Below are 14,514 nucleotides of genomic sequence, written 5' to 3' on the forward strand. Positions count from 1 at the left end.
CATACAGTCAAATTGATTTAAAGTTTTCTATCTAAGGAAAACCAGTTGATTGCATCGACTCATTGACTCGAATGCAATCCCTCACACTAAGCATGATTGAAGCAACAGTGGAGAGGAAAAACTCCTTTTGAAAAGGAAGAAACCTGCAGCAGAACCAGGCTCAGTGTGAGCGGCCATCTGCCGAGGCCGACTGGGATTCAAGGAGACAGAAGCAGAGATACAAAAAGCAGCTTTAAAAGGTGACCCCGTCCAGTAAACACACTGCCAGGCAGACGAGCTCCAAGCCAACTCCCATGTCAGAGGAAGAAGAGAGCACATCCAGCCAGTCACAGTCAGAGAAACAGGACTACACTGGAAAAACAGGCAGATCTCCAACATCTATAAACAAAGGTGTTGGTGGCAGCAGCTGATATTTCTTTCCACGATGGTGTCACAGCCAAACAGGAACAGACGAGGCAAAGCTACTATGAGAAAGAGCAGAGAGTGTCAAGATTTTGTTTTGAGGTTTTTGTTTGGACCCAAAAGCAGAAGCTGAGAGGCAGAGGAGTTCTCTGAGGGTTTAATGAGAGATCAGGCAACAAAAACAGGTATCCAAAAATCCAACTTAAAAATGTTAAACAAAAACAGGAATCCAAAAATCCGACATAAAATCAAACACAAACCAGAACCATAGAGACATCAGGGGAAAACCATCAAGGAGCCAGGGTGAGAGAAGATAAGACGAGGAACCAGCAAAGAGGGACTGCAGAGGGAGTGTATTTATGGCTGACTGAACAAAGGTAGAGCTAATGAGCTGATAGGGAGCAGGTGTGATTAGAGCTGACGAGGAAGCCAAGGGAAAAAAACACAAGGAGGCAGCAGAGGATAGACAGAAAAACCAAAGCAACTTAAATGAATCCAGACACACCAATACAGCTAGAAAACAATGAAAAACCTGGCTAAACTTGAAACAGAAAACTTAAAGAAAAACAACAGAACCAAGATCGTTACAGAGAGAGCATAACGTTAGAGATTGAACTAACAGATTATGCAGGGTGCGAGAATAGAGATAGAATGAAGCAGAATGAGGAAATAGGGGTCGCTATGTCCTCCAGAAGTCTAAACCTATAGCAGCATAACTATAGAGATAGTTCAGGATAACCTAAACCACTCTAACTATATGCTTTTACCAAAAAGGAAAGTTTTAAGCCTATACCCTTAAAAGTAGACAGGGTGTCTGCCTCATGGACTGAAAATGGTAGTTGGTTCCACAGGAGAGGAGCCTGATAACTAAAAGATCTGCCTCCCATTCTACTTTTAGAAATTCTAGGAACCACTAGTAAACCTGCAGATTGATAGTGAAGTGCTCTGACAGAAAAATCAAATAATCACTCTGACTGTACATATTGGTGTAGTTAGGTAGGCAGCTATTTTCTAGACAATTTATATATATTATCCTTGGTGAGGCTGAGCTTCACAGGCCTCTCTATTTGTTGTTCCCCAACTTTACATTTCTGTCTCAAAAAGTTTAGAGTGTAGAATTCAGAGTGAACCTATTTCACTCTAAATAGATTATTTACAACTATACTGAGTGTAACTCTGCTCAAGCGTTGGAGTTAATAGTCAGTGGAAAATAAACAGCCATGCAGTGTAACTTTTACTCTGTATGGTATTGATTACCCACCAGTCTTTAAGAGATCTTCTGGATTTTGACAATAAAATGAGTGAAATTAATTGAAAATTTACACTAGCAATAGAGTAATTTTTACACTCATTTGGAGTGAGACCAAACTTTATCTTAAATAGAGTTATATTAAACTCTGTAGCTGTTAAAGTTTTTTTTACTATGTACATAGATTGTACATAGTAAATTCCACTGTGTTAAATATGCAGTGTCAATGTACATTGACTCCTTTAGAGTTATTACAACAACAGCTGGAGTAAAATATACGCTACGTAGAGTTCTAATTTAACGCTAATTCCAAGTAGGACCAAATGCACTCTTAAAGTGTTACTTTAACACTTCAAAATTTACTCTGTACTATATGTATTAATTTTATGGCTTACACTAAAACAAGGTTTTGAATTTTATATATTAATTATTTGAAATTATATATTTGTACCTTCTATTATACTGTGGAACTTTCCCATCCATCTCACTGTAGGAATAGTCCTATTTTAGTTTACCTAGACAATAGTTTTGGAACCACTGAGATAACCTGCTGGCATATCAATCGATGCTGTGGCACCAAGCAACCCCTCCATACTGTCAACTTCTCCAGTTGTGACTCAGACTGCCAAGATTCCACTGTATACATGTTAGTCATGAATCTAATTAGGCTCAATTTAAACCGTTTTTATTTAGCATTGATTCACAGTTCGATGTACATCATTAAAATGCCCCTCTAATCAAACCGGATGAATCAAGCAAAGCTGAGGGACCCAAAGGAAGTGAGTGAGTCTTTTCAACAGGACTGAATGTGCCTAGCTGAGAGCTGGAAGTGAAAGAGAACACGATTAGCAGGAAGGATGAGTAAACATGCTGCCTTGTCAACTTGCTGTCTGGATGGACTTTCAGTGAAGCAAATTTTCCTTCTGACGTTTCCTCTGCATTGCACAATGCTGAATTAAAACAAAATAAAAACAAACAAAAAAACTGACATGTCATTATCCAGCTTAGTGATCACAAATAACATCTAAGAGCATTCTTGAGTATATATGTTAAATCACAGGAGCTGAGATTAATAAACTCTTACTTACTAAATCTTACATTTTGCACTGAGTGATAGAGGGATTTTTGTATTTGTTCCTGGATTTGTATTTCCTCTCTCTACATACTAGTATGCTGACTTAGCCCCAATAAGACTTCCCAGCAGTTTACACAGCTGGGAAGCCACAGCTCTTTAATTTCTTACATACATATTACGCACTTAAATTGTCTTCAGCTTGAATCGATACATACAACATCTCTGCCTGTTCTGCTAAGACTGGTACAATAAAAAGAGAAATCTCTGCTGAATACTGTTGCAGTGTTCAAGTAATAAAAACAATTGTGAAACAGTTGGACTTATTTTACACTAAAAATCCCTGTTATTCTCATATAAACTGTGGTTAAGACTTAAACAGATATTCAGTACCTCTTAATATTGTTACTATTACATCTTTTGTCATGCAAAGTTGTGTTTAATTAGAATGTAAGTCAAACAAAATAAAACAGAGATGTGATTTTTTTTCTAAATAAAAAAAATCGGTTAAAAGCATCTTTATACAGCTTCTCTTGAACTAAGGATCATATAAAAAAAATATAGAGTTAAAACAATGGTCTCCTGTGTAAATAAAACAGTCCCCCTCTTTTTATTTCATTTAGTTGTTACTAAAGCCTTGAGATGTTTGTTAGAAAACATTAGAGACTGAAAAGCATCATCATGAACAACATACCAGACAGAATAGGAATGAAAATTTGGAGTTTAAAAACAGGTTCCAAATTAACATCCAAAGTTTTTACATCTCATTGTCATGATTCTGCATTTTTTGGTTCTGTATTTCTTGTTTACTCCCTGTTGCCCCCTTGTGGTAGTCTCCTGTCCCCTGGCCCCCTTCTATATCCTTCTGTCCATACCTGCTCCCAATCTGTTGATTACTCCATTCTTTGTTCTGTGTGGCGTTTAAACTACTTCTCTGCAGTTACTGTTTGCTGGATTCTCTTCATTCCCTCCTCAACCCACGTGTTCCCCTTTGTTCTTGTTCTTATGTTTCTTAGTCAGTTATTTTTGGATTTGCGCTTCTGTTGCCACTACTGCTTTTTAAATTGCAAGAAAACACCTCAGCTTCCATCTCTGCATTTGCGTCCTCTAAAATCTCCACACAACCTGACACTCATAGAACTTTATTTAAAAGAGGGAAAAGTGCAGCACAATTACAGACCTACCAAAATGTTTTTTTTTTTTGTCAACCCACAATCAAACACTTGGCCAGAAAGGTGTAGGATCAGGGAACCTGTTGATCTTTCATATCAGCTTTTAGTCATGTAATTTATAAATCTGGCCTCCATGGAGGAATGAAAAATAGCAGTGAATGAATGAAAAAAAAAAACTGATCTATTTAGTCTACATCTGCATTACTGACCCCGAGTTAGCTAAAAGTCCAAATCCAGACCTATTTGCATAAAACCACTTAACCTGGAGCAAGAATTTATAAATGATAGGGGTCTGAATTCATATGCATAACACAGAGTTCCCAGTGTTTGATAAGTACATTTCAAAAAATCCTTCCATTTTACTTTTATAGATTACCTTGAAATGTTAATTTTTTAAAAATAAAAAACCTTCCACTTAACTTATAGATTACCTTTAGTTGGTTGGTCACATTTAATTCTTATGAAATACTTTGCAGTGTTTAACTGAGGAATTGTGAAAAAGGTCTCCATTTATCGAGGTTATGAAAATACAATATATCAGAAAATGATTATATGATAAGTAAAATACCATTAAATGTTTCAACTAATAAAGGACATGTACATTTTTCAAGGAAGTTCTGGGAGGCAACTCAGTATATTAGAGTAGAGCCTGTGTAAAATGGCAGGGTTATGAAACTTATCACTTTATGCCACTAAAAACACATGACAGTGGGTTAAACAAGGTAGCTACATATAAATGTGTTAAAATGGGCCTTATCTCCAAAGCAGAGGTGAGTCACAACTCCTCGCTGCTTTCTGGTGGTCATCTAAGGAATAACAAAACAAAAGTGCCTGTAACCCTTTTTCTCTAAAGGAGGAGTGTTTGTAACACTTTTAATATTCAATTTTAAGTACTATTGGGAGTTCAACTTTTTATTCTACGTTTAATCTAATCGCTTTAGTGTGGCCTTACCCTATGTTGCTAAGTGGCACACATTGTTTCACTCAATAGATGCCCTTAAAAGATCCTGTTGACACTGAAGAGTTACTCATTGTCAGTTTAAGGAAGAGGACACAGATAGAGAGAACAAATACTTTCTCTTGAGCACTGACTGAATAGAGAAGAAGGGGAAAGGTGGAAGCCAGTGAGATGTGCTTCCTTCTCCATTTCCTTCTCCTTTTTTTCTTAAAGTTATTTTAAACTAATGCTTATGTGCAAGGCCAAGGACCGTTTGGAACCCAATGCAGCTTTTAAGTCTTGTTTTATGCTTGTCTAATTATTTCTATATACATCTAGTAAGAAAACACAGAATATCATAATACAATTATGCATTTTTACATCGCAAAATGTCAAATCTCCAAACTTAAGTTTGTCTTATGATTTATACATTATTAGTCTGATAGTGATGAGGGTTTCTTGGCTTCCAAAGGTGAAAAGCATTCCATGTATCTTAAAGCACAGTTTACCTTATTATTGTATTTACCGCTCTTTAAATTAGATCTGAGTTTTACAGAAATTTTTGGGCAACTGATGGCCTGCACCTTCCCCATGACTGCTGAATCTACAATGATGCTCAAAATAACAACAGAATTAATGGAGATCTTCTCTGGTAGAAGATGTCATTAATTTAAGATGTCATCTGTCAGATCTCTTACAATGTCAGTGATTTTGCAAACAGACAAGCTGGGAAGTTTAGCTTTGAAGGATTGAGTAGACTGCTAAAAAAGAAAAGTGTTAAATAAAAAGGTCATATATGTCGCTAAATGCAGTTTTTGTTTTTAAATAGTTTAGCGTATACATTAATTTCCATAGATTTTAGGGCTAATTATTATTATTATTCAGGTGACTTTTATTTCCATTTTGTAAGAACATGCTTGATATGTTGAAAATTGTTTACTTGAATCAGTAGTGTCTGTTTTTTTTTTTTTACATTTTTATTCTAAAAACATATATAACACATTAAATGTTTACTGCAAATTAACTGCATATTAGTTGATTTTAATTCCTTTAGTTAAACTAACCGAGGTTTAATAATAGAAGTCTCTAAACAGAGCTGCAAAACGTTATTAGTAAGTGTGTGAATGATCTTCATATTCATATGAGATCAGAGTTTTCAGTCTTACAACAAATCCATCTTGAAAGATGGACTCCTGCTTATACGTCCGTCTCGTAACAACCAGCGATTCGGACCAATGACATGCCAGCAGGGTTTTTTGGGGCGGGACATGTAGGAATAATGACAGTCAGAAGGGCCTTTCCGCGGCATTTCAAACAATGCTACGCTGGAAGAGTCAGTTCTCGATACCGCCATTGACTCAGTTTTAGCTAAAATAGCGACAATTTCTCATTTAAAAAGGAGCAAAGAGAAGCACTTTGTGCATTTGTAGATGGGATGATTGTTTCTTCTGACAGGATTTGGAAAAAGTTTGATTTATCAGCTTGCTCCGCTAGTTGTGAAAACACTCAAGATGCTGCAGACAAGTCCTATTTTGATTATCGTGTCGACGATTGGCTTAAAGTGTACTAACTGGCACATCACCCAATCAGTTGGAAGTATTGTTCTAAACGTCCCTCCTTTTTTACGGACAGACTGAATGGCAGCCATCCCTTATTGATAACATAGAACTAGACTCAGTTCTACACTTATCAATCTGGCCTGGTTAGTTGACTGGAACAGTGTATATTATTGGTAGAAACAGAGGGCCCAAAATGATTCTGCTTAGGGCCCCATGGAAGCTTGATCCGCCCCTGCTTATCTGCATGTTTAGGGAATTGCTTTCATATGCCGTGCATGTCGTGTTTATTGGCGCTCTTGTAGAGATGACTAAAAATCCTTAAATGTTTATATATTTTTTTACTGCAGTCTCATAATGCTAAACTGACATATGCAATAAAATTCAGCCTTTATCAAGTCAGCTGGTGAAAACATCTCTGAAACATCTTTAATTACATGGCAACAACTGTTTGTAAACCTGACAACTGCTGTAAAATAAATGTTGGTTAATACATAATGCATCTTGTACTGAGGATACGATTAGATACCATTAGAAGTGAGCTAATACTATTTAGTGGCTGGGTGTGTGAAACATGCTGTATGTTAAAGCAAGGATGTACTGGACAGACTGAATAAATTCAAGGACTTATTTCTGATTTTGTGGATTTGAGGCTCTTTAGCATCTGTAGAAAATGAAGGTAATTAAAGAAAGGAAAAAAAGTCAAACTTGTGTTCAGTGGTTTGGTTAATCTGAGTATAATTCTTGACATTGTAAGCTACATATGTAGATAATGCAAAATGTGATGTAATTTCCTGACTAAATTATAACAGAAAAACTAAACAATTAAAGCAATTTTGCAATATATATCTGAATTTGAAATATCTAAACGATTAAAACAATTGTTCTAAAAAAATATGCGGATACATTTTTATGCTTATTGCAAAGAAGGGGCCAGCAGCTGGGCAATAAGGGGACCTTCAACCAATTAGATCTAATTAGATGTAATTAAAAAAGGGAAGCCTATTCATAACTAGATGTTTTAACTAATTTACTGAGTCATGTTTGAGCAAGACCTACCTCAATAAAATAAGTGTTTTGAGATTAAACATTTTGTTGCATTTCTTGAATGCTTTTTGTCTCTATTTAGCATCATATAAAAATTTAGACAAATTGATGATTCAGTGTTCAAATTAGAATCTATATTTATTTTAACATCTGATTTTAAGTACAAGATTACAGTCGATCAGTTGAGATTAAAAAGAATTGCAATAAAAACTAAAAGTGTTTAGTTTACAAAGGATTAACATCTAAACAGCAGGTCATGCAGTTGTGAAGAATGGCAAAGGATCTTTAAAGTTTTATATTCTAACGGCCCCGTGATCCTTGTCAGAAAGCGTGATATTGTTAGCTCTATAAACCTCAAGAATCAATCAAAAAAACTTAAAAGCTATCGTTTTTTTCAGCAGAAACATTGTAGAAAAACACACGATCCAGAAAAAAAAAAAAAAAAAAAAAAAAAAATATATATATATATATATATATATATATATATATATTTCACAAACCTAAGCAAACGAGACAAGCTAGGATTCTGGAAAAAGAGAAAGACAGTCCAGCAGAACTCTCCCTGTATGCTGTAAAACCATTAAATATTACAAGATGCTTTCCTGAGAAAATACCAATGATGTTGTAAAACTTCTTTATCTTTGATTGAGAGTTTGGTTGTCACAGAATACATTTTCTAAAGAAAAAGTTTGGATTTCTTCTCATTTTAATTTTTTTTCCCCAAATCCTTACCAAGATAAATATGACTGACCATGCTAATGTGCTTTTATTCAAACCCATAGGCCAATAACACCCCTGCTGCTTTCATGCATATTCACTGCTCAACACATGATTCAGTCTGTGAAGAATCAAAGTATTTAGCATTTTATCTCTAATACAGAATCTGTTCTTTCAACTGAATCATTCATGAAAATATGCAAAATATGGTGACAAAACTTAACATTTACCAACTGCAGAGATATTTTTATACTTATTAATACTGTTTTCTGTGCGCCTAAAGTTCAAACTGAAGTTTCTTAATAAATATAAATCAATTATTTTCTTTTTGCTATTTATTTTCCCTTAGAAGCTTATAAGAAAACTTGGAGCTAATCATAAAGTAAGTCAATCATCAACAATTACAGATACACAAATTCTTACATATTTTTAAAGTTATTTAGACCTATAGGGGCTCAAGATTGAATAAAAAAAATAAAAGATATACAATCCAATCAAATAACATAAAAGTTACACTGTAACATGTGAAAGAGAACATACAAATTAGTAATGGAAACAAAGCCAGTGGCCAAACAAGTATAGACAAGATGTGGAAATTTAATAATGCAATTCAACTCACTCTTTATTTTGTACTGTACACTGTCCTTGTTTAACTAACTAATACACTAAAATGACATACATTGATGGGATCCAATCATACAAAGAGAAGGTTTTTTTAAACACTGCAATTCAATTTTGCAACATTTATTGCTGCAATCAGTCCCATTAACATCAAAAGCAGCTACGAAGTTAGTTGTTGTGTAAAAAGAAAGGGAAAAACGTTCACATGCTTTTTGACTGTATTTTTCAATCTAATGGTGCATTAGAAATATGTCATGCAATATGTATTCTCTTATGGCAATAAGAGACCCACAGTCCAACAAAAAAAATACAAAAAATCCACACAATGAATGAAATCATAAAAAGAGCTCAGTTTTATGTACATGCTGTACCTGGAGATACATTTAAGGGATAGAAATGTAAAGTAAATCTAAGCTGCTCCTCTATGACCTTGGTTTTCCAGAAACACAGATTATAAAAAGCCCGAGAATTATTTTGCTACTTCAGTCTGTTAAGGAATGTGAATATATAAAAGTAACCATTAAAAAATGATATCAGAACATAAGCTGGTGGGCATATTTATACAGAACACATGATAATACAGAGGGAAGATAAAACATTAATCTAGGAGAATACAAAAACTCTCTTTATCCAAGTGATAACTTTACCCTGAATTACTGCTCTGCTAACAGATTCTAACTACCATTTAGTTCATTACTGTGTAAATGCATGTATGGAGAATAAAGCACAAAGCTCTAATCACTGCAAACTAAATGCCTCTCATGAGTCCAGGTCAGTGACCTTCATTGACTGTCAAAGCCTGAACATCCCGGGTGGCTTTCAGTATAACATGCACAATGGTAATATGTAATCTTTAACTACATTACACATTTGCAAACCTCCAGCAGTACTTACTTTATAATCTTTCAGAGGGATATAAAGTTTATTGCTGCATGCTGACACCTGTAGCCCCAGATTCTTCCAGAAGTTCAGCGTCTCATTGAAAAGTCCAGTAATCATTAACCACATTCAAAACAGAATTAGGCAGAGATGTGAGAATTTATAAGAAAAATTAAAGGTAAGATTTGATGCTATAATTTCGTAACATTAAGTATTAAACAGTTGGATAGCATCTAAGTTGAGGAGGAGTTATTATTGTATTGTGATTTCTTCTTGGACAAGGATATTGGTAGACCTTTAATATTATGGTTATTTATTCTATAGTATGTCACCCAGAACTGACAATCCTATGACTTTTAAAATGACTGTCCTCCTCCTCATCACCACTCAATGATCTGTTAAATAAAGCCTTTTACTGCTGGGGGATTTGTCTTGTTAAAAAGGAATAATTCATCTTTACTGCTGCTGCTACAAGCTCCTTTAGTCAAGCTTCCTGAGAGGAAATGTTATTTTCTTCTAATAAAATATACATTTAGACTTTATTGTGTTGTATATTGGACCAAACTCAACAATATATACATGACAGGCTCTGAATTTAACATCAGATTGGGATGAATTATATTAAATAAATGCGATTAAAAATAAACTGGGGTTGTTTATCTTGTAAAGTGTAACGTGACAACAGCTGCTTTTGTCTTTTTTATATAAAAACACTAAATGAAATCCATTTTTTAGGTCAATATGCCTGTGTAACTGTACACAGTGGAATATTTATCTACACCAGCAGATGGCAGTACAGGACAAATGTTCCTTTAGATGCAGCATTGGGGGCATGGACATCTGCAAATAATTCTTAACAGCAAAAATTTACTTTTTAACAGACAGATAAGAGAGGCCTAGATTAGTTTATTAAACAAGAAAAAATAATTAATGATGCTGGGAAATCTAACAGCTCTTAACCGCTTTAATGAAGCTCGACTAAAAGAAAGAGAAACATCCAGCCATGCATCTGAACACCAACTTGTTTCCTTTGCATTCTTCCCCATATATTGAACAGTGTTCACACCTCATGAGCCTTTATTGGATTTTAAAAGAATACTTTTTTAGTAAGCTTGTAAATTGAAAGAATTTAAATTTTAACTCAATGTGAATCTAAAAGATTTAACTTTCCTTTAAATCCAAACTCAAAAGGGAAAACAGCTGTAACATATCAGGATGTCGCTGGATGTGAAGTTAGATTTAATGTCCAGCTGGAGGGACAATTTTTGCCCAGATCTCACCTCTTTAATGGCTTTTATGAAACATCTGAAATGCCACAATCATCTGGGCTGGTACCGGTACATCTGGACAGATAGCATTTCAATTTAGCTCCAAGGCTTCTGATGCTCCCATCAAACCTACCTGCATGCTTTATAGCTTGTGGCAAAAATGATCGTAATTTAGATTTCATTTAACTGTAGTTTCTTCTCCTCTGCTGATTTTCTCTGTCTTCATGATGTTGATTATCAGTAATATTCTTTAACAAACTGCTAAAGCCTTCACAGGACAATCAAGATGTCCCAATTATGCACATTTTCTAATTAGGTGACTTCTGAGGGTAACTGTTAGAACTGTTTTGTTTATTTAGGGGTATCATAGTAATGCGAATACAACCACATCTTTAAGACTTTTAGGTTTTGCTTTTGTTTTAGGAACAAAGTAAAAGCAAGAGATCCTGTTCCTTGATCTTTTACATAAAAACCCAATAAGTCTTTGGTTTTAACATGTCAAAAACGTAGACAAAAAGAGTTAAAAATGATGTGAAAACCTAAGCATGAAACTAAGTTTAACCCCCTTTTTTCCCCCAGTTGTGGCTCTATGCTCACCTCACACCTTATAGGTGGATCCCACAGTCGACAGGAAGAAGAAAAAAAAAAACACCAGCAGCAATATTTTACAGAACTGGTGAACACCAGGAGGTAGCAGCACTAAAACAGAACATCCTTTACACCAATGCTCCATGCAAACCATGTGTAACCCCTCTATATGACATCCCTTAAAATCGTGGGAACATTCACAGAAAAACTGCTTGTTCTCAACTCTTCAAACAATATTATACACAAGTCAATCCCTATTCTTTTATATTCTCCACACACTCCACCATGTCAGCACTACAACAGCAACCCGAGATTGTAAAAAGACAAAGTAAAAGGACAGCATCTGCCAGTTTAGTCTGCAGAGACAGAGATAACAGGGAGATAAGGAAGCTACTTTATTCCTTGAACTTAAAAAGAGCCTGTGTTGATGGAGAGAATCAAAGAATCCAAACTTTTTAAAAACAACAATCGTATGTTTTAAAATCATCAGAAATTATTAAAACTTTTTATTGTTCATTTTAATGGTAACATGATGCCCTGAAATATTAACAAGCAGGACCAGCCCACTATGAAAGACCCTCTCTCTCCTGCAGCAGGGACTTTTACTTCTTAAAGCATTTGTTAATGCCTTGCTGCTTGGCAACAAACGGCTGCATATTGTATCTTATTCTGTTTGCATGACATTATCTGCAAAGGAGGCATACCCGCCTACAAAACATGCGCCTCTCTTCTCTCACACATGTTCCGTTTTGATTAAAAAAAAAAAAAAAAAAAACGAAAAAGCACCAAAAAGCGAACCGAGACGCAAATACAGTAGAGATGTTGTTGCACAGCTTTGTGAAAAAAGGTCTTGGTTGGCTTTAACTTTCTTTTATTCCCCAACAGTCTGTTAGACACATCTGTTCCCTTTAAATAAAAATAACAATCTTTTTGCAACATAAAAATTAATTCACGCAAGATTTGTTTTTTTTTTCCTTTTCTTTTCACATCATGTACATGTTGTCATGACTTCCTTGTAAAGTTTTCAGGCCGTAACTGGATCCATGCACGAAAAACCCACATGGAGAATAAATAAAGCTCTTTGTAGAAGGCTTGCTGGCCCTCGTCCCGGGTTCTGCTTGCTTCGTCCCTTCCACAGGCAGCAGATACGAGGCTCATCTCATTTCTGCCATAATCCACCAGTTTTATCAGTGTGAATGCCTGTGCAATATGTCAGCTCCAGGTTCTTTTTAAGTGCGGATATGTGGGACATTCAGAGACTCTCCTGGGTCTTTATCAGAGCTCATCGCGTGAGGCTCGGGCAGCAGGAGGCGGAGAGTCTCCGGTGACGGTGTTCTGTGCTACGGGGCGGATACGACCCTGCTGGGCCGTTTTGCGTGCGTGCTGCCGGTCCCAGTCGGTGGCGATTGCGTCGTCATCCCAGATGGTGGAAGTCTCGGTGTCGCTGATGTAGCCTGGCTCTCCGGTGTAATGGGTGGGATAGAGCAGCAATGGCTCCACAGAAAAGGCTTTCAGGTTCCGTGGCTCAAAATGGGACATATACTGAACACTGAGGACAAGGAGAGAGAAACAATGAGAGATATACCAATATTCATTTTTGACTTGACTAAAACCTATATATCTTTTAGCTTTTTCTTTAATGTCAGATTAATGAACCAGTATTTTAACACTTAATCCAACAAAGTTATAAAACAATCCACTGAACTTTGTTTTCAAAGACGTTTTGCTTCCCATCCAAGAAGCTTTTTGGATGGGAAGCTAAACATCTTCTAACTTGTAAAACAAGTTTTTTTTTTTTACTTTTTTGGAATGACTATTACCTGGGTGACTGAGAATCGTCACCAGCATTTAACATCTTTTCTTTAAATATTGTTGGTTTAATCGGTTACAAGGGCTTCTCTATTTATTTATTTGATGCCTGGTATCCATGCCTTCTTAAAAGGTTCTTACGCCTTAAATACAAACCTCACTACAAACATGCAGGATTTTATGTTCCAAGCCAAAAATAAATAGATGCATGTTTTTATATTTTGTGAAATAAAGAGTGCCATGCATAAATATTTAACCCCATTCAAATAGATTTACATGAATAAAATTCTCCTTGGCAAAGCGCTGAAGTTGAACACCTACTGAACTGACCGGAGTATCCAGTATCAAATTAACAAATTTGGCTGCAATATGAAAAAAATTGGAAAACGTAAGTAGATATAAATCATTTGTCAAAGCACTGTCTGCAGACATTATTGTTAAAGTAATGTCAAGTGGCTGGTGAGGAGAATATAGATATGACATCCAATAGAGTCTATCCAACAGAAATCAAGTTTTACTGGTTATTCCAGGAAAACTAGCATAATGTTTTTAGGAGGCACTGGTTTAAAAGTTTCTATAAACCACAAACGTATGAATAAGCATATTTGTTTTGCACACCATTAAAAAGCACACTCCTGACCAAAAGCTACCAAAGTTCACTTCCTCCCTTCTGTAAAAACAACAGACTCATCATGTCCTCTAAACAGGATGTTCTGTTGCTTATGGTCGGTTAACCCAGGATTTCACTTCCACTGTCACACATTTTAGGAAGTCAATAAATGAGTAGAGCAGGATGTTTTGTTTTTTTCCTTTGCTAAAAAATGAGAAGCAAGAAGTTTAATCCTTGGGTTCACTGTTTTGCTTATATTTTGATTGCACACAGACAACACAGACACATTTTTAAGAGTTTCAAACTTTTTTGGTCTTAAGAACGTACTTTAGATAAATAGAAAAGCACTTGGAGAGCGTAGATATCCACCAATCAGTAAATTTTGCCCTATATTGTGACTTCCACCTATAGCTAAAACTACCAAATGATCTAGATCATTGGCATGAGGCGCACCTTTAGTAACAATTTCCTTAAAATCCTTTCACAAGTTTATAAATAAGGCACAGAGAGTGTCTGCAGCCTTTGGTGTTTGTTCTGCTTCCACCTTCTTCATACACTTTGCTTTCTTAATTGATCAGCAGATGGAG

General features: G+C 35.6%; 1 protein-coding gene across 1 annotated transcript in view; it reads right to left on the reverse strand.

The window, feature by feature from the left end:
* Positions 1 to 8,729: 8,729 nt before the first annotated feature.
* The window catches only part of colgalt2 (collagen beta(1-O)galactosyltransferase 2), a 34,378-nt gene continuing 28,593 nt past the window's right edge, over positions 8,730 to 14,514 (reverse strand). Inside the window, exon 12 of the mRNA XM_038279032.1 lies at positions 8,730 to 13,057. Coding sequence (XP_038134960.1) covers positions 12,784 to 13,057 — 274 coding nt within the window. The 3' untranslated portion in view covers positions 8,730 to 12,783. The remainder of the gene's footprint in view (positions 13,058 to 14,514) is intronic.

Source organism: Cyprinodon tularosa, unplaced genomic scaffold, assembly GCF_016077235.1.
Source record: "Cyprinodon tularosa strain WSP-4 unplaced genomic scaffold, ASM1607723v1 ctg147, whole genome shotgun sequence".
Classification (NCBI taxonomy): Eukaryota; Metazoa; Chordata; class Actinopteri; order Cyprinodontiformes; family Cyprinodontidae; genus Cyprinodon; species Cyprinodon tularosa.